This window comes from Acinonyx jubatus, chromosome A3, assembly GCF_027475565.1.
Source record: "Acinonyx jubatus isolate Ajub_Pintada_27869175 chromosome A3, VMU_Ajub_asm_v1.0, whole genome shotgun sequence".
NCBI lineage: Eukaryota > Metazoa > Chordata > Mammalia > Carnivora > Felidae > Acinonyx > Acinonyx jubatus.
Genome location: NC_069388.1, coordinates 26,363,576 through 26,386,714, shown reverse-complemented (window position 1 = coordinate 26,386,714; position 23,139 = coordinate 26,363,576). Strand labels below are relative to the sequence as shown.

The window sequence follows — 23,139 nt, the reverse complement described above, 5'->3', positions numbered from 1 at the left end:
GTTTTAATTTGCATTTTTCTGATGACTAATAACGTTGATCCATATTTTCATGTGATTATTGGCCATTCATGTATTTGCATACATAGCTGGCCGCTTTTTTAGTCTGGTTCCCTGTGGTCTCCCCCAGACCTGTGAAAGTTAGAAGTCAGCCAAGACTTTGAGTAGAGTTTAAGTGTTCATCCTCAGGTTTAAGTGTTCATCCTCTCTGTGGTTCTCTTGTTTCTGAGGTTTTGTCTCTAAATTGCTGCCAGCTCCAATGTTTGTCTATTGACACCTCAAGCAAGTAAGATGTTAGTTTTGTGCCATCTTACTATATGCACAGTGGGGGTTACATTGATAAAAAAAAAAAAGCAGCAAACTCACCAGTCTTACGTGGTGTGGTTTTATTTTTTAAGGATGGACACCTCACCAGTTTCTGCTTGCCTTTTTGCTGGGCTCCATGGGTGTCCTCTAAACATACATGGTTTAACAGTCAGGCAGGAATTTGTGCAGAGGTTTTGCTCAGATTTTGAGTGACATTTTTTCTGTGGCTCTTTTGGGATTTTCTTCTAAATTTCTAGGTGTTATACTGGCCTTGAATTTTTATCTTCTATTATCTCTAGCCAGTGAGACTGGAATTTTCTGCTGTTAGAGCTGCTACATTTGGGGAGTACCTCAGGCAAAAAAGCTACCAACTCATAATTTTTACCCTTTGCAGTTGTTTTTCATGGATAAATGTGCCTCTGTTTTCTGCCTGCTTTTGGTCACTTTCCAGTGCCTTCAAATGGTTGTATTATTGTATCTTGTCTGCATTTTGTAATATGCACTCTTCATTACTCATTCAATACATTCATTTCTTCATTCCTTAATTCAGTAAATTTGCTCTTCATTACTCCATGTAATTTTTTTATGAGTACTTTCTTTTAGAGATTAGTATGAAATATTTGTGGATGAAAGGTAGACAGTTAGGATTCGTTTCGAAATCCAATAGGATGGATGGAAGGAAAATAGATTGGGATTGGCTGTGAGTTGATAATTTCTGAAACTGAATGATGAGTACTCACTAGTCCATTTTATTCTCACTTTTAGTTTTTTAGTATTTAGAGAGAGAGAGAGAAAGAAAGCACATGTGCATGGGAGAGAGGCAGAGAAAGAGGGAGAGAGAGGATCCCAAGCAGTCTCCACACTTTCAGTGCACATCCTGACATGGGGCTCAATCCCACAAACTGTGAGATCATGACCTGAGCTTGAAATCAGGAGTTGGACATTTAACCAACTAAGCCACCCAGGCACCCCTCTCCTTATTTTAAAAATATGCTTGAAATTCTCTGTAATAAAGACTTAAAAATTGGTACTCTGTGCAGTAGCATGAAAGCCTGAAAATGCAATAAGTCTTTACAGTGTTTAGGACTTTTATAAAAAAAAGTATTGAGAGAAATTAAACAAGATCTAAATAAATTGTAGGACATACCATATTTATGGATTGGGGGATCAGTATTAAAAAGATATTAGTTCTCCCTAACTGATGTATAGATTCAATGTAATATTCATTAAAATCCTAGTGGTTTTCACTATGGACATTGATAAACTGATGCTAAAATTTATTCAGAAATGCAAAGGTCTGAGAATAGCCAGATACTTTCAAAGTGCTAGTTGATAGCAAGACATATTATTATGAAGCTGCAGTAATTCAAGCTTTATGGTATTATCCAAGGATTAATGAGATTAGTGAAATTCATGCACCCATCTATGGGCATGATATATGACAATGGTGTTACTGTAGACCTGTGGGGAAACAGTGCTCCCCCCCACCCCACCCTTTAAAAAACAATGCTTTGCTAGTGGATATCCAGATCGAACAGAATGAAACTTGGTCCCCCTTTGCATATAAAACAGTCAATTCTTTTTTTCTTTACATCCAGTGTTGGGGCTCAAACCCACAACCCCAAGATCAAGAGTCATGTGCTCCTCTGACTGAACCAGCAGGGGCCCCTAAAATAGTCAATTCTGGGTGGAATTGTAGATCTAAATGTGAATGCTAAAGCTCATATAATGAAATATTGGAGAATATCTTCATGACCTTGGAACAGGGAAGGATTTTTTTTTAAATAGTATGCACACAGAAAAGCACTGACCATAATGGGGAGGGGTATTGATGTATTTGAGACATTTATCTAGTCAAATGGTACCATAAAGAGAGTAAAAAGCCAACCCCCAAAGTGGGAAAAGATATTTGTGACACATAAAACCTACAGAGGGCTTATGTTCATAGTATATAAGGAATTCTTACTAATCACTCAGGAAAGGATTGACAACCCAATGGAAAACAAACAAGAAACTTGAACTAGTACTTTATCAAATAGGATAACCAAATGGCCAGTGAACATGTGAAAAGTTGCTCTATCTCACTGGGAATCAGAAAAGCAAATTAAAACCACAGCAAGGTTTTACTGCATACCGGCTAAATTAAAACATCTGACAGTACCAAGTGTTCAGGAGGGTGTAGAGCAATGCAGACTATAATATCAACTCGCCAGTGTAAGTAAGCATAGATTGGTGCAAGCACTTTGGAAACAACTTTTAATTGATATAACCAGGGTCCTATGACCTAACAAATGGTCTTAAAGCCTACACCCGCCAGCAACATGTGCACCTGTGCAGTGGACTGGATAGATAGTGGTACATTCCTACAGTGACTGTTATACAGCATTAAAAATCAGTGAATTAAAGCTACATGACTCAATGTGGCTGAATCTCACAAATATAATGTTGAGTGAAATAAACAAGACAGAAAAACAATACTTGCAGTAGTCTGATTATATTACCTGAAGGTTTCTTTTTTAAAAAAATTTTTTTTTAATGTTTATTGCTTTTGAGAGACAGCACAAGTCGGGGAGGGGTAGAGAGAGAGAGACACAGAATCTGAAGCGGACTCCAGGCTCTGAGCTGTCAGCACAGAGCCCCGACATGGGGCTCAAAATCACGAACTATGAGATCATGACCTGACCCAAAGCTGGACGCTTGACCAACTGAGCCACCCAGGCACCCCTGCCAGTGTTCTACTTCTTAGTCTGGGTGGTGATTTCATGAGTCTTTACTTTGTAATCATTTAACTTAATTTTTGTTTTGTGCACATTTTGGTATGTGTTAAATATTTTACCAAAAACGGGGGCGTGACTAAAAGGAGAAAATAAACACCTTAGTTACCAGGAGATCTGATCTCAAATTTCAAGTCTGATAGCAATTTGCTATGTAACAGGGTCAAGTCACCTCATCTTTATTGATTTTTACATTTAAAAGGAGGGAGTTGTATTAGGTGATTGCCTGTGTCTTAAAAGAAAAAAAATCCATTGCATTTAAGTACCAACATTTTATGATGAGGTTCAGAAGCTATCAGTAAGGCAAAAAGTTTTTAGAGTGGAAATAATACCACAAAACTCTTTGTAGCCATTGGCAGTTTGACATACTTTCACATTTCTGGGGCACAATTGCATATCTGTAGTAGATACATTCATTCTGGATAAATTTTGTCAATTCCTGTACCATAGGCGATCTACTAGACTCTCTGCTCAGAAGGATTTGGAACAGAAAGAAAAACATCATGTAAAAATGAAAGCTAAGAGATGTGCTACTCCTCTAATCATCAATGAAATTCCACCCTCCAAAAAAATGAAAGTGTAAGTAGCCACAGCTTCTGTCGGTTGGCATAGGTTTTACTCCTGTTTGCTTCTGTGGTTAACAGCAAGCAGAATATATGGTGCTTGTTCTTATATTTATCAGTTAGGAATGTATTTTGCTATAAGAAATAGACTATTCACCTCGAGTGGTTTAAAGAATAGTGATTTATTTGCTTCACAGAAGTTTGCTGTTGGCTTTGGTTCAGTGACTGAACAGTGCCAGGGCATTGTTAGCTTTTTTTTCATACTTGTTACTCAAGATGGCAGCTCTGTGTTTCTTAGCTTCTTCCTTGTGCTTGTTGCCTCATTGTCACAAGATAGCTGCTATATATCTAGGTATCACATCCATGTTTAAGAGAAGAAGGAGAGTATGATGAAGAGGGGCAGCACCCATATCACAAAAGTGAAAATTTTTCAGAAACCTTGGTTATACCTCAGTTGCCCTACTGTGTTGCTTGAATTCTCCCTAGTACAAGAGAAGCTCTCAAAACAAGTACAGCCTTTGTACATTGCCACCCCAAACAAAATTAGAATTCTATTGATAAGAAAGAAAGTGGAATAGATATTGGGAAGGCAGCTAGCTATCTGCCATTTGTGCATTTTATGATAAGCAGTTGGAATCTCTCCCCACCCTCCTGAACCATCATCAGACAACTCTTACCTTGACTTCTGTTGGTGTTCTCAGAGTTTACCCATTTTATCCATTGGTACGTACTATTGAAAGAATCTTGCAATTGAGACGTGCTTGTTGTCCGAATGAAAGAGAAAATTTAAGCCTTACATGATAGATTTGGGGAGGAGAGTACAGCAGTGTATGCTTTAGGGAATTGAGAATATTTATTTTTTGTTCTTTTGAACTCAAGTTGTAACAAAAAAAAGAAGCCAGAGGAAGAGGAAGAAAGCAGTGCCCATCAAGATACCTCTGAAAAACATGAGTCTTCCCCAGAGAAAGCCAAGGGCCGACATACTGTGTCTTGTATACCACCTGTGAGGTATGTTTCTTTCCTGAATTTAAACTTTAGAGTCAGTAGAGTAAAATTATAAGCAGGTACATCTGTAGTGTGGAGCACATGGAGCTTGGGGAACTAATAAAGCTGTAACTATGGTGAGGTGAATTGTTTTATATCTTGGGGGATGCTCAAGTCTTAAACATTGAGGAAAATATACTATTAAAGCAAATTAAAAGGAATATAAAAGGAAAAAGTTAGTAAAAAGGTCCTTACTACCTGAATTGAACAGTTTCTATTTTACCAAGCTCCCTTCAGGTCTTTACGCAAGTAAAAAATGTATTTTTACAATCTGTGTATAAGTAACCTTTGGGATTTGTTTTCTTTGCTTGCCACAAGACTATTTCTTTTTTCTTTTTCTATACTATACTATAAAATCTTCCCATTTATCCTTTTTCAATAGCAAATACTCTATCAAATTATATTTACCATTTCCTGTTGAAAATGTAGTTACCAATTTTTCACTATTAGAAATAATCAGTGAACATCTTTATTGGTAGGGACTTTTCTTTGAGTAGTTTCTTCAGGCTGAGGAAAGAGAAATTCCTTGATCAAGGCTAGTTTTATGGCTATTGATATTGCCAATTTTATTTCTGAAATAAATGTATGAATTTACAATACCATCAGCTTTGAATGAATATTTTTATTTCCGTGTACCCTGTCCACATTGAATTTGTTTTTTGCATTTAAAATTGTTTAAATTTACTTGATAAAATGTTGATGGCATCAACTTATTTTAATTTTTATTTGCTGACAGGATTATATTACTGTTATTGTAAACATCTTTTCCATATTTCCTCTTGGGTGGATTGTCTATTTCCTTTTCTTTTTATCTGTACATGGTATTAGTGATAGTCTCATTGTTAAGAATGATTACTCTAAATTGAACTTTTGCTATGTGTCAGGTACTTGGGAAACACCGATTTAATAGTCACCAAATATTCTGTGGGGATGAATATATTCCTCATTTTACAGTGGAGAAAACTGAGTCTCAGAGGGATTAAATATTTTTTTCAAGAGCACATAGGTAGAACATGAAATGACATGGTTGGGATTTGAACTCTAGCTGGTTTCACTCCTAAGTCTCTCTTCTCCATCACAGTGTATATTTTACGTATGTCAGTCTTTTGTCATATTTCTTGCAAATATTTTCCCCATTCTACTGGTATTTTAATCCTACTTTTTCTTGTGGCCTAAAAGCTGGTCATTGTATAGTCAAATTTATGTCTTTTGTAATATCTTCTATAGTCAATTTTAGCTTTCTTTTTGAAAAATTTTCAATATCGTTATAACTTGTGCATCTTGGTTTTTTTGGGTTTTTTTTGTTTTTTTTCATACTGTTACATAATTAAGTCAGTATCGATTTATCAGATAATCCTTTTTGGCTTTGATGATTATTTTATCACAGGTTAAAAATCTTGTCTGTAATACCTTTAGACTGTTTTGAATCAGGAGCCTCTTTCTTCTCTCCTCTCTTACCTCCTTTACTGATTTTCCCTTTAGGCAAAAGACTCTAAAAAGTACTGAGGAGCAAGAGTTGGAGAAGAGAATGAAAATGCAACAGGAGGTGATGGAGATGCGGAAAAAGAATGAAGAATTCAAGAAACTTGCTCTTGCAGGAATAGGTCAGCTTGGCTCTGGTTGATTCTGATTTATGAGGGGTCCTTCCCATAATCTTGGTAGGGTTTTTGAAGTCTCTAAAGGATAAAAGTCTTTATTGGTTAGTAGCCAGTAGAAAAAGGTATGTTTGTTAGAAAGCTGGACATGGATATTCTTTATATCCCAATGATTGTTCCCTAGAACGTTTTATATACACCAGACTAGGGCGCCTGGCTGGCTCAGTTGACAGAGCATGTGACTCTTGGTCTCAGGATCGTGAGTTCAAGCCCCCATATTGGGCATAGAGGTTACTTAAAAAAAAATGGGGGGGGGTATTATATATATACACCAGACCTTTCTTAGAGCGCACTGTTGCTCTCTGTCTCTAACTGTAGAACTCACACCCATCTTTTGAGGCCCTTTTCCATGAAAACTTCCCTCATTTCTTCAAGGATAACTGATTCCTCTCTACTTTTCCTTTCTAATTCTTTTTCTTTGTGTTAGAAAAAGAAGGAATTACGATTGAGACAGAAGATAAAGCCATTGGGCATGCCAGTTTTTTATTGTTGTTTTTCCATTTTAATTTTAGACAGAGGAAAAGACAGCTGTGCGAATCCACTTGTAGCTACAGAGGACAAATAGGACTGAGGGAGCGAAAGGGTCAGAGTTCTGCTTTGCTCTGGCATACATAGAGTTATTATTGGTGGAGTCAAAGCTATAAAGCCCTGAATACTGAGTTGAAAAAGCACCCCTGGAGTTTATAGGATTTCCTTCATAGACATGTTAAGTGTGCTTTTTAAGACAATTCATAGCCTTTCTTGTCAAAAGTATTCCAGTTACTGTGTGTCCAGAGCTATAACTACACCTAGGAGATGGGATTCTTCTCCCCTGTTCTACCTCTTTGCAGTTTGCCTCTGACCAGAGGTCCTCACACCAGTAGTGCTCAATGAATAAGGTACATATAGTAAGTAGTGTCCTTGAGCACTGATTCAAATTTGGGGCTATGTGTAGAGAGTGAACAATATTAAGATCCATGATGATAGAAATATCAAAAGGACTGGATAAAGGGGATTTACTGATATTCTCTATTCTTAGTGTTACCTGTGTGTTTTACTCTGCTTCTTACTCAGGGCAACCTGTGAAGAAATCAGTGAGCCAGGTAACCAAATCAGTTGACTTTCACTTCCGCACAGACGAGCGAATCAAACAACATCCTAAGAACCAGGAGGAATATAAGGAAGTGAATTTTACATCTGAACTGCGAAAGCATCCTCCGTCTCCTGTAAGTTGATGGGCTAAATGGATATTCTTGTTACTAATTCAGGGAGGATTTCGGGTGCACTACTTGTGGTCACTATAATTGAGAGAAGCGTGTTTTTGAGTTAAGGTAGCTCTAAACCCTCACTTTGCCCCATTAGCTATGTGATCTTGGAGAAGTCATGTGGCCTCTCTGGGAAGCATCTTAAGTTGCTGTGAAAACTGAATTAAGGATGTACATATGGATGGAGCTCCTGGTAACTCAGTCATTTAAGCATCTGACTCTTGATCTTGGAACAGGTCATGATCTCACATTTGTGAGATTGAACCCCTCACCAAGCTCTGCCTGACAGTGCGGAAACTGCTTGAGATACTCTTTCTCCCTCTCTCTCTCTGCCCCTTCCCCACTTGTGCACACATGCACTTTCTCTCTCTGTCTCTAAAAATAGTTAAATAAACTTAAAAAAAAAAAAGAAAGAAAGAAAGAAAGCGGAGTGCATGGGTGGTTAAGCATCTGACTTCAGCTCAGGTCATGATCTCACGGTTTGTGAGTTTGAGACTGCGTCAGGCTCTGTGCTGACAGCTCAGAGCTGTAGCCTGTTTCAAATTCTGTGTCTCCCTCTCTGCCCCTCCCCTGCTCATACTCTGTGCCTCTCTCAAAAATAAACATAAAAAAAAAATAGAAAAAGAATGTACATAAAGCACTTAGAATTCTGTGTGGCAAATTGTAGGTGCCAGCTTGCTACAGCTTGTGCTCTTACAAAATTCTTGAAAAAATCTTGTGTTTACAAAGTTTTGTGCAATATATGACAGGGCTTATGGAAGAAATGGGGTTGGGGCAGACCATTCAAATCTAACAAAATGATAAGAATCCTACTTAAAAATTCTAAAAAATATTTTTTGTAAGTTTTATTTATTTGAGAGAGAGAGAGAGAGAGAGAGGGCACACAAGCAGGGGAGAGGCAAAGAGAAGGAGAGACAGAATCCCAAGCAGGCTCTGCACCATCAGTACAGGAACTGATGTGGGGATGTGGGGCTTGAACTCATGAACCCAGAGATCATGACCTAAGCCAAGATCAAGAGATGGACACTTAACTGACTGTGCCACCCAGGCATCCCTAAAAATTCTAATACTAAGAATTTCTTCTTGTATTTGCAGTAAGCATCATTACTTGTTGAAGTCAGTCCTTTGCAGTCTTAAACCCTGGTGTTGTGCTTCTTCCTTTCAGATGTAGGTCCTTAAAGAGTTTTGTTTCTAATCAGAGACTAATTTTATGAAAGTTAATCATCCAAGGACAGACTCCTTCATCACTCAGTTTTGGGGAGGATGTCTGCAGAGATTCTGATTCAGGCAGTTGCCTGACCTGATCCAGACCCAGAACCCAAATCAATTTTTTCTTAATGGGATTAAGGGTGAGGGGAATACCTTTGCAGCTTTTTTTCCCTTCTAATTTTCAGAAAACTTGTTCTTGCTGGCTTCAAAACACTGACATGCTTGGAGAAAAAAAATCACCTTATTAACTATTACAGAATAGATAATTTGTTAAGCCCTAGATCCTTTCTCCCTTCTTTTTAATGTTTATTTTTCAGAGAAGAGAGTGAGCATGCACAGGTGCTTAAGCAGGAGAGGGGAAGAAAGAGAGGGAGACAGAGAATCCTAAGCAGGCTCATGCTGTCAGCGCAGAACCCGTGAACGTGGCTTTGAGCCACATGGCTCAAACCCACAAACTGTGAGATATGACCTGAGCTGAAATCAAGAGTTGGACACTTAACCAGCTAAGCTCCCCAGGCGCCCCCCCCAGCCCCTTTCTCCCTTTTTTAAAAGGTGGGAACAGACTAGTTTTAACCTTTGCTCAAGGACTGACAAATTTAGGAATAATAATCTTGACTTTTTATTTAAAAAAAAAAACAAAAAACAAAACAAATTTTTTTTAACATTTCTTTATTTCTGAGAGAGAGAGTGAGAGAGCATGAGCAGGGGCAGAGCAGAGAGAGGGAGACACAGAATCCAAAGCAGGCTTCAGGCTCTGAGCTGTCAGCACAGAGCCCGATGCGGGGCTTGAACTCATGAACTGGGAGATCACGACCTGAGCTGAAGTCGGACACTTAACCGACTGAGCCACCCAGGCGCCCCATAATAATCTTGACTTTACCACAGTCCTTTTTTCTTTTGATCCTCTGTGTTGAATATGCGGCTTATGGTAGATCTGAGCTCTTCCAAAACACTTCATTTGAGGACCAACTTTCTTTACAGGCTCGAGTGACTAAGGGGTGCACCATTATTAAGCCATTCAACCTGTCCCAAGGAAAGAAAAGAACATTTGATGAAACAACTTCTACGTACGTGCCCCTCGCACAGCAGGTTGAAGCCTTTCATAAACGAACCCCTAACAGATATCACTTGAGGAGCAAGAAGGATGATAGTAAGTTTCATATCAACATTATAGCTGGTTGGAGCCTCCCCTAGGATTTCATTTGCTTACATAAATTTGCCTTTGGTTGAAATCCTAGCTTTTGAACTAAAGTATGGCATATGCCTACATGCAGACAAGAAGTGCACAGTTGAACATCTTTGTACTCCCCGCTCTGGCTATCTGTCTACTTATATACATCAACCACCTTGATCCTCCTGGTCAATAATTGGCCAGGTATTATACCTTTGCCACTTGTCAGGGTGTATTGGTGCGGCTACTTAACTATAGAAAATGGAAGCATTCCATTCATTCAGGGTTGTGTGCTTTTTGTTCAACCATTCAACAAATTTCACCACTATAAACCAGGTATAGAAGTGTAGGAGTTATAGCAGTGAACAAAATGGACTTGGTGCTGCTCAACATTAAGTTTCTAATTCAGTGAGAGAAACAGAGCACTATAGATTATGGTAAGTGTAACGAATGTAGAGGGACACACAAGAGTGAAGAGATGTGGGAGGGAGATAGGTAGAGCATGTCTGTAAGCTGAGAAGTCCCTGGCAGTGAAAAAAGTTGAAGAACCAGGGCAGAAAGGAGATAACCAGTGATTGGCCCTGTGCCAGCAGGTGGAGGAGGGATACTTAGCTCAGGTGGAGTGCTTGTTCTTTGAAGGGAGGGTAGAAGAGAGAAGAATGGGTGCAAATGCCAGAGGGTTTGTAGGTTTGGGATGAACACACGAGAGGATTCTAATCTCTTAGCTTTTGTCTTTATGAAAATAATTACTGCAAGAAGGAAAGTAGAGAAGTTTGAGAAATGGAAGTCATGTAAAATAGTTGTCTAGAATGTAGGACCAGCATTCTGGATAAAGCAGGATTTTGTTGTTTTGCCTTTGAAGGTCTCAGTGTTTTCTGCCCTTGCATTGGCATTGTTTAGTGCAGCCAGGCAAGCTTCTTTAAGTACAGCATTAATATTGTTATTATATTCCAGGGGTCATTTGTCAAATTTTAGATTACAAAAATAGTGAAATGTCTTTTTTTTATCCTAGTGGAAATTTAAATATTAAACATGACTTTCCAAATAATAATATGACTTCTAGAGTCTGATACGCCCTGCTTTTAGAATCTTGGTCCTGGCAAATAGAAAAAAAATTATTTCCTGCAATTAAAAAAAATTTTTTTTAATTCCAATATGGTTAACATATGGTGTTGTATTAGTTTCAGTTATAGTGATTCAGCAATTCTATACATTCCTCAGTGCTCATCATGATAAGTATACTCTTAACTCCCTTCACCTATTTCACCCATTTCCCACCCACCTCCCCCCAGGTAACCATCATTTTTTTTTCTCTATAGTTAAGAATCTGTTTTTGGTTTGTCTCTTTTTTCCTTTATTTTTTTTAATTCCATATATAAGTGAAATCAAATGGTATTTGTCTTTGATTTATTTCATTTAGCATTATATTCTCTAGATCCAACCATGTTGTTGCAAATGGCAAGATTTCATTCTTTTTTATGGCTGAGTAATATTCTGTTATATATATATCCATTCATCTGTCAGTGGACACCTTGGGCTGCTTCCATAATTTGGTATTGTAAATAATGCTACATTAAACATAGGGGTGCATGTGTCTTTTCAAATTAGTGTTTTTGTATTCTTTGGGTAAATACCCAGTAGTGGAATTACTGGATCACATGGTAGTTCTATTTTTAATTTTTTGATGACCCTCTGTACTGTTTTCCACAGTGGCTCTATTAGTTTGCATTCCTACCAACAGTGCATGAGGGTTCGTTTTTCTCCACATCCTTGCTAACACTTGTGTTTCTTATGTTTTTGATTTAGCCATTCTGACAGGTGTAAGGTGATCTCTCATTGTAGTTTTTTGATTTGCGTTTCCTGATGATGAGTGATGAACATCTTTTCATGTGTCCCTTGGCCATCTGTGTCTTTTGTGGAGAAATGTCTGCTCATGTCTTTTGCCCATTTTTAGATTATTGGGTTTTTGTGGGTTTGTTTGTTTGTTTTGTGTGTGTGTTTTTGGTGTTGGTGTTGAGTTGTATAAGTTCTTTATGTATTTTGGATACTAACCCTTAATTGGATATGTTGTTTGCAAGTATCTTTTCCCCTTCATAGGTTGTCTTTTAGTTTTGTTGTTTCCCTTGCTATGCAAAAGCTTTTTACTTTGACATAGTTCCAATAGTTTATTTTTGCTTGTATTTCCCTTGCCTTGGCAGGCATATTTAGAAAAATGTTGCTGCGGCCAATGTCAGAGAAATTACTGTTTGTGCTCTTTTCTAGGACTTTTATGATTTCAGATCTCACATTTAGGTCCTTAATCTATTTTGAGTTTATTTTTGTGGATGGTGTATTTTCTGCAATGATTATTTAAAACTTTATGTAGTTATAAATAATTGTTATATGTATACTTGAAGGCTGACTTATTTCTTTTTTTTTTTTCAATATATGAAATTTATTGTCAAATTGGTTTCCATACAACACCCAGTGCTCATCCCAAAAGGTGCCCTCCTCAATACCCATCACCCACCCTCCCCTTCCTCCCACCCCCCATCAACCCTCAGTTTGTTCTCAGTTTTTAAGAGTCGCTTATGCTTTGGCTATCTCCCCCTCTAACCTCTTTTTTTTTTTTTTCCTTTCCCCTCCCCCATGGGTTTCTGTTAAGTTTCTCAGGATCCACATAAGAGTGAAAACATATGGTATCTGTCTTTCTCTGTATGGCTTGTTTCACTTAGCATCACACTCTCCGGTTCCATCCACGTTGCTACAAAGGGCCATATTTCGTTCTTTCTCATTGCCATGTAGTACTCCATTGTGTATATAAACCACAATTTCTTTCTCCATTCCTCAGTTGATGGACATTTAGGCTCTTTCCATAGTTTGGCTATTGTTGAGAGTGCTGCTATAAACATTGGGGTACAAGTGCCCCTATGCATCAGTACTCCTGTATCCCTTGGGTAAATTCCTAGCAGTGCTATTGCTGGGTCATAGGGTAGGTCTATTTTTAATTTTCTGAGGAACCTCCACACTGTTTTCCAGAGTGGCTGCACCAGTTTGCATTCCCGCCAACAGTACAAGAGGGTTCCCGTTTCTCCACATCCTCTCCAGCATTTATAGTCTCCTGATTTGTTCATTTTGGCCACTCTGACTGGCGTGAGGTGATATCTGAGTGTGGTTTTGATTTGTATTTCCCTGATGAGGAGCGACGTTGAGCATCTTTTCATGTGCCTGTTGGTCATCCGGATGTCTTCTTTAGAGAAGTGTCTATTCATGTCTTCTGCCCATTTCTTCACTGGGTTATTTGTTTTTCGGGTGTGGAGCTTGGTGAGCTCTTTATAAATTTTGGATACTAGCCCTTTGACCGATATGTCATTTGCAAATATCTTTTCCCATTCCGTTGGTTGGAAGGCTGACTTATTTCTAAAATTAATAGATTTGGTTTGTATCTCCTGCTGTTATGTGGCCAGATCTAAATTAGAGGACTCATTCCACGTAATTATGAAAATTGACAAGGTTGCCTCTGGTCAGGTAATCAATATTGTCTATGAATGGTAGTGGTAGTCTTAAGATTGATGCTTTGACGTAGTCTTTTTACTTTCTCTATTTGACTTTCTTTGAACAGGTCGTGATGTTTTGATGTAGACGCATTTAGGAAATTCACAAAATTGGGAGTCATTACTTGATCTTTAGAAAGGCCTTATTTTAAAGCTGGAATTAACAAAAGTCTTATGTGTCAGTAATAAGCAAAATAGTTGGCATTGTGAATAGAAAGGCAGTACATGCCTGTGCAGTGATAAGGAATCCATCAGACACAAATGGATTTTACGTTCAGAAGATGATAGTAGAGTTTAACCAAAGACTACCTTCATCATACCCCTCAGTAAAGAGTGACAGGGAAGAAGGGGCTGCATGTTTGTCAGGTTGACTGACATGAGCTGAGCTGAGTGTGGAGGGCAGCCACTCTGATTTGTCATCTCTGGGCTGCCTAAGCTGAGTCAGCACCTATAGTGTGCTGGGAGTCTTGGGAGCTAGGTGAATGTCTGTGATCTTGGTTTACAGCTCTGTTACCCTCCAAGTCTGCTGTGGTCAAGATATCCAGAGACCCACAGACTCCTGTGCTGCAAACCAAACAGCGCACAAGGCCAGTGACCTGCAAAAGTGCAGCGGATCAGGAGGCTGAGGAGCTTGAGAAACTGCAACAGTAAGTCCAACTGGCAGTATTTGAGGAAGAGTTCCAAGAATCTGCCTGCTTTCTTTTCAATCATATATATGTGCGTATATATGTACATATATATGTATGTTTTGGGTTTTTTTTAGTTTTATTTATTTATTTTGAGAGAGAGAGAGTGCAAGTAGGGGAGGGCCAGAGAGAGAGAGGGAGGGAGAGAATCCCAAGCAGGCTCCATGCTGTCAGCGCAGACCCTGATGTGGGGCTTGAACTCACCAACCATGAAATCATGACCTGTGCCAAAACTAAGAGTCAGACACTTAACCGATTGAGCCACCCAGGCGCCCTTGGCTGCTTTCTTTTCAGTTCTATAATGGGGATAGTTGCTGTTTTTCTTGTCATGGGAATTTATGGCATTTGAGTTATAGGCTCTGTAGTCTGTGCCCCTGCCTCTGTGATTAAAAAATTAGAAGGGGGGTGGGGGGGTAGGAGGCACCTGGCTGGCTTAGTTGGTAGAGCATGGGACTTTTGATCACAGGGTTGTATGAGTCCCATGCTGGATGTAGAGTTTACTTGAAAATAAAATATTAAACAAAAAAAGAGAGAAGTGGGAATATGCAGATATCCTGGAACATAAAGTGTTAAAAACGAAGGGGGTAGGCAAACTTACTCAGGATTCCAACTAAGGAGTGTCCTCTGAACTTAGTTGAGGTAGATCCCATCCTTTATGGCTACCCAAGGGCTCATTACAGCTATTATTGGTGGAGGAAACTGGAACAAAGTGTGGTTAGCACTGGAGTTTGTCTCCTGTACCCTTCTTTCATTCCTTTTTGTACTTCTTTTGAGGAGGGGCAGCTTCCTCTGGGAAGAGAAATCCCAGTCTTTAAAGTGGTAGGAGTGTTAGGACTGGCTCCTTTATTCTTTGTTCTGGAGGTAGAGACAATGGCTATGGAATGAGTCAAAATTTTGCTGTGCTTGGGTAATCATAATAATTATTTTTCTGTTTTAGACCTGCTTTGTTGTTTGTGTAATTTTTATTTTATTAAAAACATTTTTTTGTGGTGTCATTTAAACTCTTATCTTACAGATACAAATTCAAAGCACGGGAACTTGATCCCAGAATTCTTGAAGGTGGGCCCATCTTGCCCAAGAAACCACCTGTGAAGCCACCCACTCAGCCTATTGGCTTTGATTTGGAAATTGAGAAAAGAATCCAGGAGCGGGAGTCCAAGAAGAAATCTGAGGATGAACACTTTGAATTTCATTCTAGACCTTGCCCTACTAAAATCTTGGAAGATGTTGTGGTAAGAATGGTTAAGGCCCTGTATGCTGGCAGAAATATCCTTCTTATGACCAAATATCTCCCTGTTCACAAATGTTTGAGTAGATACTATGATCAGGGCATTGTATTAGGAACTGTAGGTGATAAGAGACAAGTCAGAGGTGGATTTTGCTCTCAGGAAACTTAAAGTCAAGTAAGGGAGACAACATGTATAAATAATATAAAATTAGAAGTATTCTAAGAGCGGTGACAGTTAATAGTACTGTAGGAACTCAAAGGAGATAATGATTTCTTCCAGACAGGAGGTTCAGGGAATGCTCTGTGGAGGACAGAGCATATGACCTGAGTCTTCACATCGTCCTCATCATGTGTTGTCACTGTCATAATAGCTGACGCTTTCACTATGTGCTAAACGCTCCTCTAAGCCCCTTCTGTGTATTAACCCATTCATTTTAACCACAATGCCTTCAGGTGATTTACTGTAATTATCACTGGTTTCAGATGAGGCACTTGAGGCACAGAGAGGTTAAGTGGCATTCCTAGGCCATTCAGCTAGTGAATGGTGGAGCAGAGATAAGAACTCAGGCACTCTGCTCCAGAGTTCATGATCTTAATACTTCGTTATATTGTCTCTCCATTGTATGGTAGATTTTGGACTCATAGAAATACAAGTGAAATGGACTGGCAGAGCATTCCAGGCAGTGGAAGTAACATAAAAGCCTAAAGGTCGAAAACACAGGGTAGCTACTGGGAAGCAGGTGGGTGGCTCATTTAAGCTACAGAAAAGAAGTACAGTATATCAAGAGGAGCAACTGGAAATGAGATTAGAGAAGTGGGTTATAATGTGATGGTGGGCATATAGTCAGGAATTTAGGGAAAACATACAATTAGGAAGAGATGCCACAAAGAATCAATAATAGGGTTCATCTACATAAGTGCAAAGATGGTTTTTAGATGTATTTCTGTGCAGGTAGGGAAACACCTTCTTCCTGTATTGGACTGACTTATATCCAGGTACTAAGAACTCTCTTTTTCTGTTTTCTTTCTTTTTGCTTGCCCTTTTGAGTCACCATGGTTTTAAGTGAAACTGCATCAAAATATATTATTACCTTGGTCCGTGTACTTAGTTTTGTTGTTGTTGTTTTTAAGGTTTTATTTCTTAGTAATCTCTACACCCATCATAGTGCTTAAACTCACAACCCCAAGATCAAGAGTCGCATGCTGCTCTGACTGAGCTAGCCAGGCACTTCTGTTTATTCCATTTTCTTAGCACTAAGTCAGAAGCAATCCAAAGTTATATTTTCCAGGCTTTAAGAAAGCACAGTAATGCTTAGAAATAGTTCTTCCCTTCTTCCCACCTTTATGGCTTACTGCATATGAGACCTCTTTTCTATTCACAATGCTTTTTCCTTTTCCTGTTCTTTCCTTGATGCACAAGTACTATAGGCCAAATTCTATTGCACAAACTTCTAAGAAACCTCTTCCCACACAAGTGATCATTCTCCAAGTCCTATGCTGTCATTTGCCCTTTGTCATTACCCACTGAGGAAAATGCTCTGAATGTAACAAGGGAAATGTAGGTTATATGCAAACTTCAGAATCCTAGAGCCTAGCAGAAGGGTTCAATGTTTTCATTTTACACACTAGAAAATCAAGGCCCAGAGAAGAGAAGTTACTTCTTCAAGGCTTTTGTAACATGCATTTAGTACCTTGCTTTTAGTAACATCTTTTTCTCTAAGCTCCTGGCTTTCCCCCCTGCTACAAAGCTTTGGTTTTTATTTAATTCACTTTTACCCTTTTGATTTTTACTATATCCTTGTATCTCATATTACCAGTATTGACTTTATATATTCTTAAAATTGACTAATTTTTAAAGTAATTTTATTTTTTTTTCAATGTTTATTTATTTGTTTTTGAGAGACAGAAAATCCCAAGCAGGCTCTGTGCTGTCAGCAGATCGACCAGGGCTCAATCTCACGGACCATGAGATCATGACCTGAGCTGAAATCAAGAGTCATATACTTAACCGACTGAGCTACCCAGACGCCCCTAAAGTAATTTTAAAGGGAGCATATAAATCATTGTGTAAATGGAAAACCAGTACTTTTTGCCATGAATAATAATACTAACAGCTAATATATGAAGCTTATTATGTGCCAAGTTTTATTCTACGCTCCTCAATTTATATAATAACTTACTTAATTCTCATAATTTATATAGTAACTTAATTCTCATAATAACTCTTGAGGTAAACACTCTAGGTCCTATTATCAGTCTGTTTTATAGTTAGGAAATATAATAGTTAAATAACTTTCCCAAGATCACTAACTAGCCAGTGGCAGAGCTGGATAGATTCTAGGTATATGGTTTCAGGGTCTGTACTCTTGTATTAAAATAGAAGGTACCTTTTTAAATAGAAAGGTCTTGGGAAATATGTGACTATTAAAAAAAAAAAATAGTCTGCATCCCACTTAACATCCTCTTCCATGATATCTGTCTTACCTGAACTTTGATTTTAGAAACCCTGATTAAGGAAATTGGGCTGGCAGTTTGTTGCACTTTGGACATGCTAGGGTGAACTTGTACGTGGGGAAGGGTGCCTAGAGTTCGGTAAGATTTAGTTAAGTGAGATCTTAGAGTAGCCTTGTACTAGTTTATGCCTTGTTGAGAATTCTGGATAAACATATCAGCAAAGCACTAGGTAAGTAAGATGCAACTGAATTGATGTGGTACGCTCCAGGGAAGTGTTTGCCAAATCCAGCTGGTTCTCAGAATCCTCTGGGGATCTTATTACATAAACAGATTCCTGGGCCCCACCCCTGGAGTTTTGATTTGTTATGTGCAGCATAGATTAGAGAGAGCCCCAGTGAGAAATTAGTGTCTGACACACAGTAAGCAGTTATGTTGTTAATAGTAATAACTGTCATTTTCTCACATGCTCTCCTCATGCCGAGCGTTTTATGTAGATTGTTGTCTTCTTGCAACAATTCTTAAGAAGCAGGTTTTATCTTTATTCCTGTTTTTCAGATGAGGAAGAGACAATAGGAGGTATCTAGTATGCAGAGCCAGGATCTGAACCCACCATCTCCTTGAATACTTGCTTATTCTACCGCACTTTCTTATTCTACCATCATTTATTTTGGCAAACTCAGTTTTTGAGTTTGATACTGGCCATTTGCAACTCTCCCTTCTAAAAGTTCCAGTGATTGCACTTCAACTCTTGGTTTCTAGAGAAGCAAAGCATAGGAAGCATTAGGTGTATTCTTTCACCCTCTTCATTTTTTAGAAAAAGAGGCTTTGAAAGGGGAATGCAGCTTGCCCATAGGATCATTTTTAAAAGTTGCTGGTAGAATTGAGATTAGGTCCCTTAACTTCTACTTCTGGACTCTCAGAACAGAAGAGCCTGCTTCCCAGAGCCCAGATTCATCTGGTCTGTTCACCACTGTTCTTCATCCTTGCCCCTCTAGTGCTGAAGCTCTTTTTGTGTGTCCTTACGGTATTTCTTGTGCTCTTAAACTTGTGGTTGATAGGTGGCAAGGAGACAATGGGGCTGATGAGAGATGGGCTTGGGCAGCAGTGGGCTGTGAGGCAGAGATGAAAAAAGGCCTCTTGGGGCAGAGGTGGAGTGATGAAAACCTTGAGCTCAAGGGTGTGAAATGTGAACTTGGTGCCGACATCTAGTGGGGAACCGGGGCACCACAGAAGTGGATGTGGTGTCGGTGAGGCCAGGGAATAATTTTAGCAGTGATATTTTAGGGATGACTTGGGGAGACCAGCAGGCTTTTTTTTTTACCCCTCCCCCCCCCCCCATACTCCCTGAGATAATATTGCTTCATAGTAATTTCCTAACTGCTCTTGTGGCAGGGCATTTGGGGCCATATCCTGCCACAGGGAGAAGTGTTCACCCCTAATACCTGCTCCCCTATCCTGGGCTGCTTTTCCTAAATGCGCCTTCTGCCTACTCACATTGCGTACTTCTAACACATATCACTTTACAGTACCTTCCCAGAGCTTCCTGTTAGGAACTTCCCCTGTTATCCTTTAGCTCCACATTCTGCCAGATTTCCTCAGAGCACTTGTGAAAATCAGGGAATACCTGATTTGTTACTTTTTCATTGTCTCTTTCCTCCATGAGAACGTGAGCTCCCTGAGAACAGGGACTGTGTATGTCTGTCTTGTTCATTTTTGTATCCCCTGCACGTAGCATCCAATGTTGGATAACTGAGTAAGAGTAAGAGCTGAAATGCACCAGTCTATATTCTGGGAATTCAAAGATGGGAAAAACAAAGCACACATCCTCAAAGCTTTCACAGTTCAATCAACGTATGTTCATCGAACAATTACTACTTCTCGTAGGTACTGTGGAGAATGCAAAGGGATGTAAATGAGGACATCCCAGCCTTCAAGGAGCTTACAACTAGGAAAACTTAAAATACTAAAACAAGGGGTGCCTGGGTGGCTCAGTCGGTTAAGCCTCTGACTCTTGATTTTGGCTCAGGTCATGATCTCATGCTTTGTGAGTTTGAGCCCTACATCGGGCTCTGTGCTAACAGCACAGAACCTGCTAGGGATTCTCTCCCTGTCTCTCTGCCCCTCCCATGTTTGCATGCATTCTCTCTCTCCCTTTCTCTCAAAATAAATAAACATTAAAAAAATTTTTTTAAATAGCACAATAAGACGAGATGACTGTTGTTTTTAGAAACCCAATATATGTTTATTTCTGATTGAGCCCCCAGTTGGTTGGCATTGATTGCAGTGGAGATGGGGTGTGGGTGGGTATTTGCTGCACAGTTGATATCCACAAATCACCCTTTCCTCTCCCCCAATTAATGAGGATTGAGCCCACTCATAAATACCTCTTTCGAGGCTTATTTGTTAGAGATTTCCATTGCTCTTCTTTTAAAATGCACATCTTTGGGGGTGCCTAGCCGGCTCAGTTGGTTAAGCGACCGACTTCGGCTCAGGTCATGATCTCGCAGTTTGTGAGTTCGAGCCCCTGTGCTGACAGCTCAGAGCCTGGAGCCTGCTTTGGATTCTGTGTCTCCCCCTCTCTCTACCCCTCCCCTGCTCATGCTCTGTGCCTCTCTGTCTCTCAATAATAAATAAATGTTAAAAAAAAAAAAAAAAAGAAAAGAAAATGCACATCTCTGCTGGGTGTATGGAAAGGGTGGGGGGAAGGAAAAGAGGGATTATTTTAGAACTAAATGAATTCTCAGGTATTTATTTCTATTACTTTATGTTATGAAAAGAAAAAAAAAGCAACCCAAGGCCTAGAAGGCTATCTCGTGTGCCCCGGGTTATGCAGTTGGAATCAGAACTGGGCTAGAACCAACCTCTGGCTCCTTCCTTCACATTCTTCCCGCTCCCACATACCCTGGGTGTGCTCAAGTAAGAGAGGCTGGTGGCCACCTGTCCAGGGCAGTATAGAACAATAGGCTTTTGCTGTTGTTTTACAGTAAGCATTATTTGAAAACCCATTTCGCAGACTTTTGTCACTATGATTACAAGTTCTGCTAAATGAGATTTCACTGTGCTAGTGATCCCGGCTTTCTTTAGAAAACAGAACTTCCACAGCAGAATGAGCATTCTCTTTACAATAGTCACCTTGGCAGGATATACATTCTTTCCAGTGATTGATACTGTGCAAAGCTTTTTTGGGAAAGCTTGAAGCTTGTGGCTTATAGTCTTTTGGATCTCTTTAGCAATGGCAGGTGTTTTTATTTTAAAGATTAATTTGCTTTTAGGAGCGTATTAAATAATTTGGAACTAAAACTAAATAGTCCAAGATAATAGAGTGGAAAGTTTTGCTTAAAAGATTGGGTGTATACCTCGCATTGCCTAAAAACTGACTGTGAAGGCCATTCCAAGAAAGACATTCCAAACATGGTTTGAGCAGTTACAGCATTGTTGAGATTAAGAAGAAGTCTCTTTCCCAAGTTATAAATTAGAGTCCAAGAGTTTCATTTTATTTTGTTTTATTTTTTTGAGTCCAAGAGTAGTAGAGTCCAAGGTATAAATTCCGTTTTCATTTTTACTGTATTTATTCAACATTTACTGACTGCTTTATACTTGCTATGATCTTTGTTAGGTACTAGAGATTGATGGCATAATAGTCCCCACTCTCAAAGGCTAGCAGATGAACATCTAAACACACAAGTGCTATGAAGTTTCGTATGTATTGTCATAGAACCATACACAGGGAAAGAGAGAGGTCAGTTCATAGGTTCTGGGAGTGGAGAGATCAATTGAAAGCCTTTATAAAAGAGGAGGTGCTTCCATGGAGGCTTGAAAAGAAAGCTTAGGTGTTTCCAAGCAGCTGGGGCATTTCAGAGAGAACACAAAGGTGTTGAGAGAACCAGCATTAACATTTTGGCAATTGCCTGTAGTGGTTGGAGGGCAATCTGTAGGGAAGGGTGAGAGATAAGGCTGGGGAGTCAGAGCCCCATATTGTGAAGCGCCTTGTACTTCATGGCAAGGAACTTGTTATACTGTTATAGGTAGCATAGGAGCCATTAAAGAAATTTAAGTCAGGAAGTTATTTGATCCAATGTGTCTTAGACAAATAATTGTGACTGCATATAGAAGATGGATTAGAGGAGTGAGATGAGAAGGTGAAAGACTTACAAGGCTAGTAGGGTGGCACAGGCAGTAGGTGGTGTGGCTGGTGGAGAGGAAGCAGAGTAGAGGGCGGGGGGTGGGGGTGGGCAACATACACATGTGAATGTAACAAGGACTGATTGAGGATGGCTTAGGGTTTTGATTTTTTTTAATCATTTCATTTTTTCATCATTGTAAGTGTACTCTTTAACCCCCATTCCCCCACTTTTTTTCCCTCTGGTAACCATCAGTGTGTTCTCTATAGTTAAGTCTTTTTCTTGGTTTGTCCCTCTCTCTCTCTTTTTTCCTTTGCTTGTTTGTTTTGTTTTTTAAATTCTACATGTGAGTGAAATCATATGGTATCTGTCTTTCTCTGACTTATTTCACTTAGCGTTATACTCTCTAGCTCCATACATGTTGTTGGAAATGGCAAGATATCATTCTTTTTTATGGCTGAGTAATATTTGTGTGTGTGTGCCACATCTTTTTTATCCATTTAACTAACAGTGGACACTTGGGCTGCTTCCATGGTTTGGCTATTGTATATAATGCTGCAGTTTTGATCTTTTTTTTTTTTTTAAAGAGCATGGTTTTGCTTTTTCTTTTTGTTAAAGTTTATTTTGAGAGAGAGAGAGTGCGCACACATGGGCACATGTGAGCAGCGGGTAGGGGGTGAGGGTGTGTGCAGAGAGAGAGAGAATCCCAAATAGGCATCATGCTCAGTGCAGAGCCTGACATGGAGCTCAGTCCCACAACCGTGAGATCATAACCTGAGCCAAAATCAAGAGTCGGACGCTTAACCAGTTGAGCTACCCAGGCACCCCTTGATTATTTTTTCAATTGATCTGGTCTTCATTAAAAGGCCACTTCATTAAAAAAAAAAGACCAAGAGAGAAGCGTGGGTCATGATATTATGATTCATGAGTTTGAGACCCACAATGGCTCTCTGCAGCGTGGAGAAATCCTCTGTCCCGATTTCTCTCTGCCCCTTCCCCACTCATGCGCTCGCTTTCTCTCTCTCTCTTTCTCTCAAAAAATAATAAATAAACATTAAAAAAAGAGACCAAGAGATACCATTTTGTAGTTAGGATTAATTGCCAGATTTGCGATAGAGTATAAATTCTGTGAGAATTAGAAAATGCTTATGAAA

At 39.3% G+C, this 23,139-nt stretch overlaps 1 protein-coding gene across 10 annotated transcripts in view; it reads left to right on the top strand.

The window, feature by feature from the left end:
- The window catches only part of TPX2 (TPX2 microtubule nucleation factor), a 60,946-nt gene that overhangs the window by 26,301 nt on the left and 11,506 nt on the right, over positions 1-23,139 (top strand). For all 10 annotated transcript variants that reach the window (XM_053200109.1, XM_015084194.3, XM_027069808.2 and 7 more), the window contains 7 exons: positions 3,528-3,656; positions 4,520-4,648; positions 6,167-6,288; positions 7,393-7,544; positions 9,774-9,942; positions 14,002-14,143; positions 15,198-15,414. In XM_053200109.1, the coding sequence (XP_053056084.1) occupies positions 3,528-3,656; positions 4,520-4,648; positions 6,167-6,288; positions 7,393-7,544; positions 9,774-9,942; positions 14,002-14,143; positions 15,198-15,414 (1,060 nt within the window). The remainder of the gene's footprint in view (positions 1-3,527; positions 3,657-4,519; positions 4,649-6,166; positions 6,289-7,392; positions 7,545-9,773; positions 9,943-14,001; positions 14,144-15,197; positions 15,415-23,139) is intronic.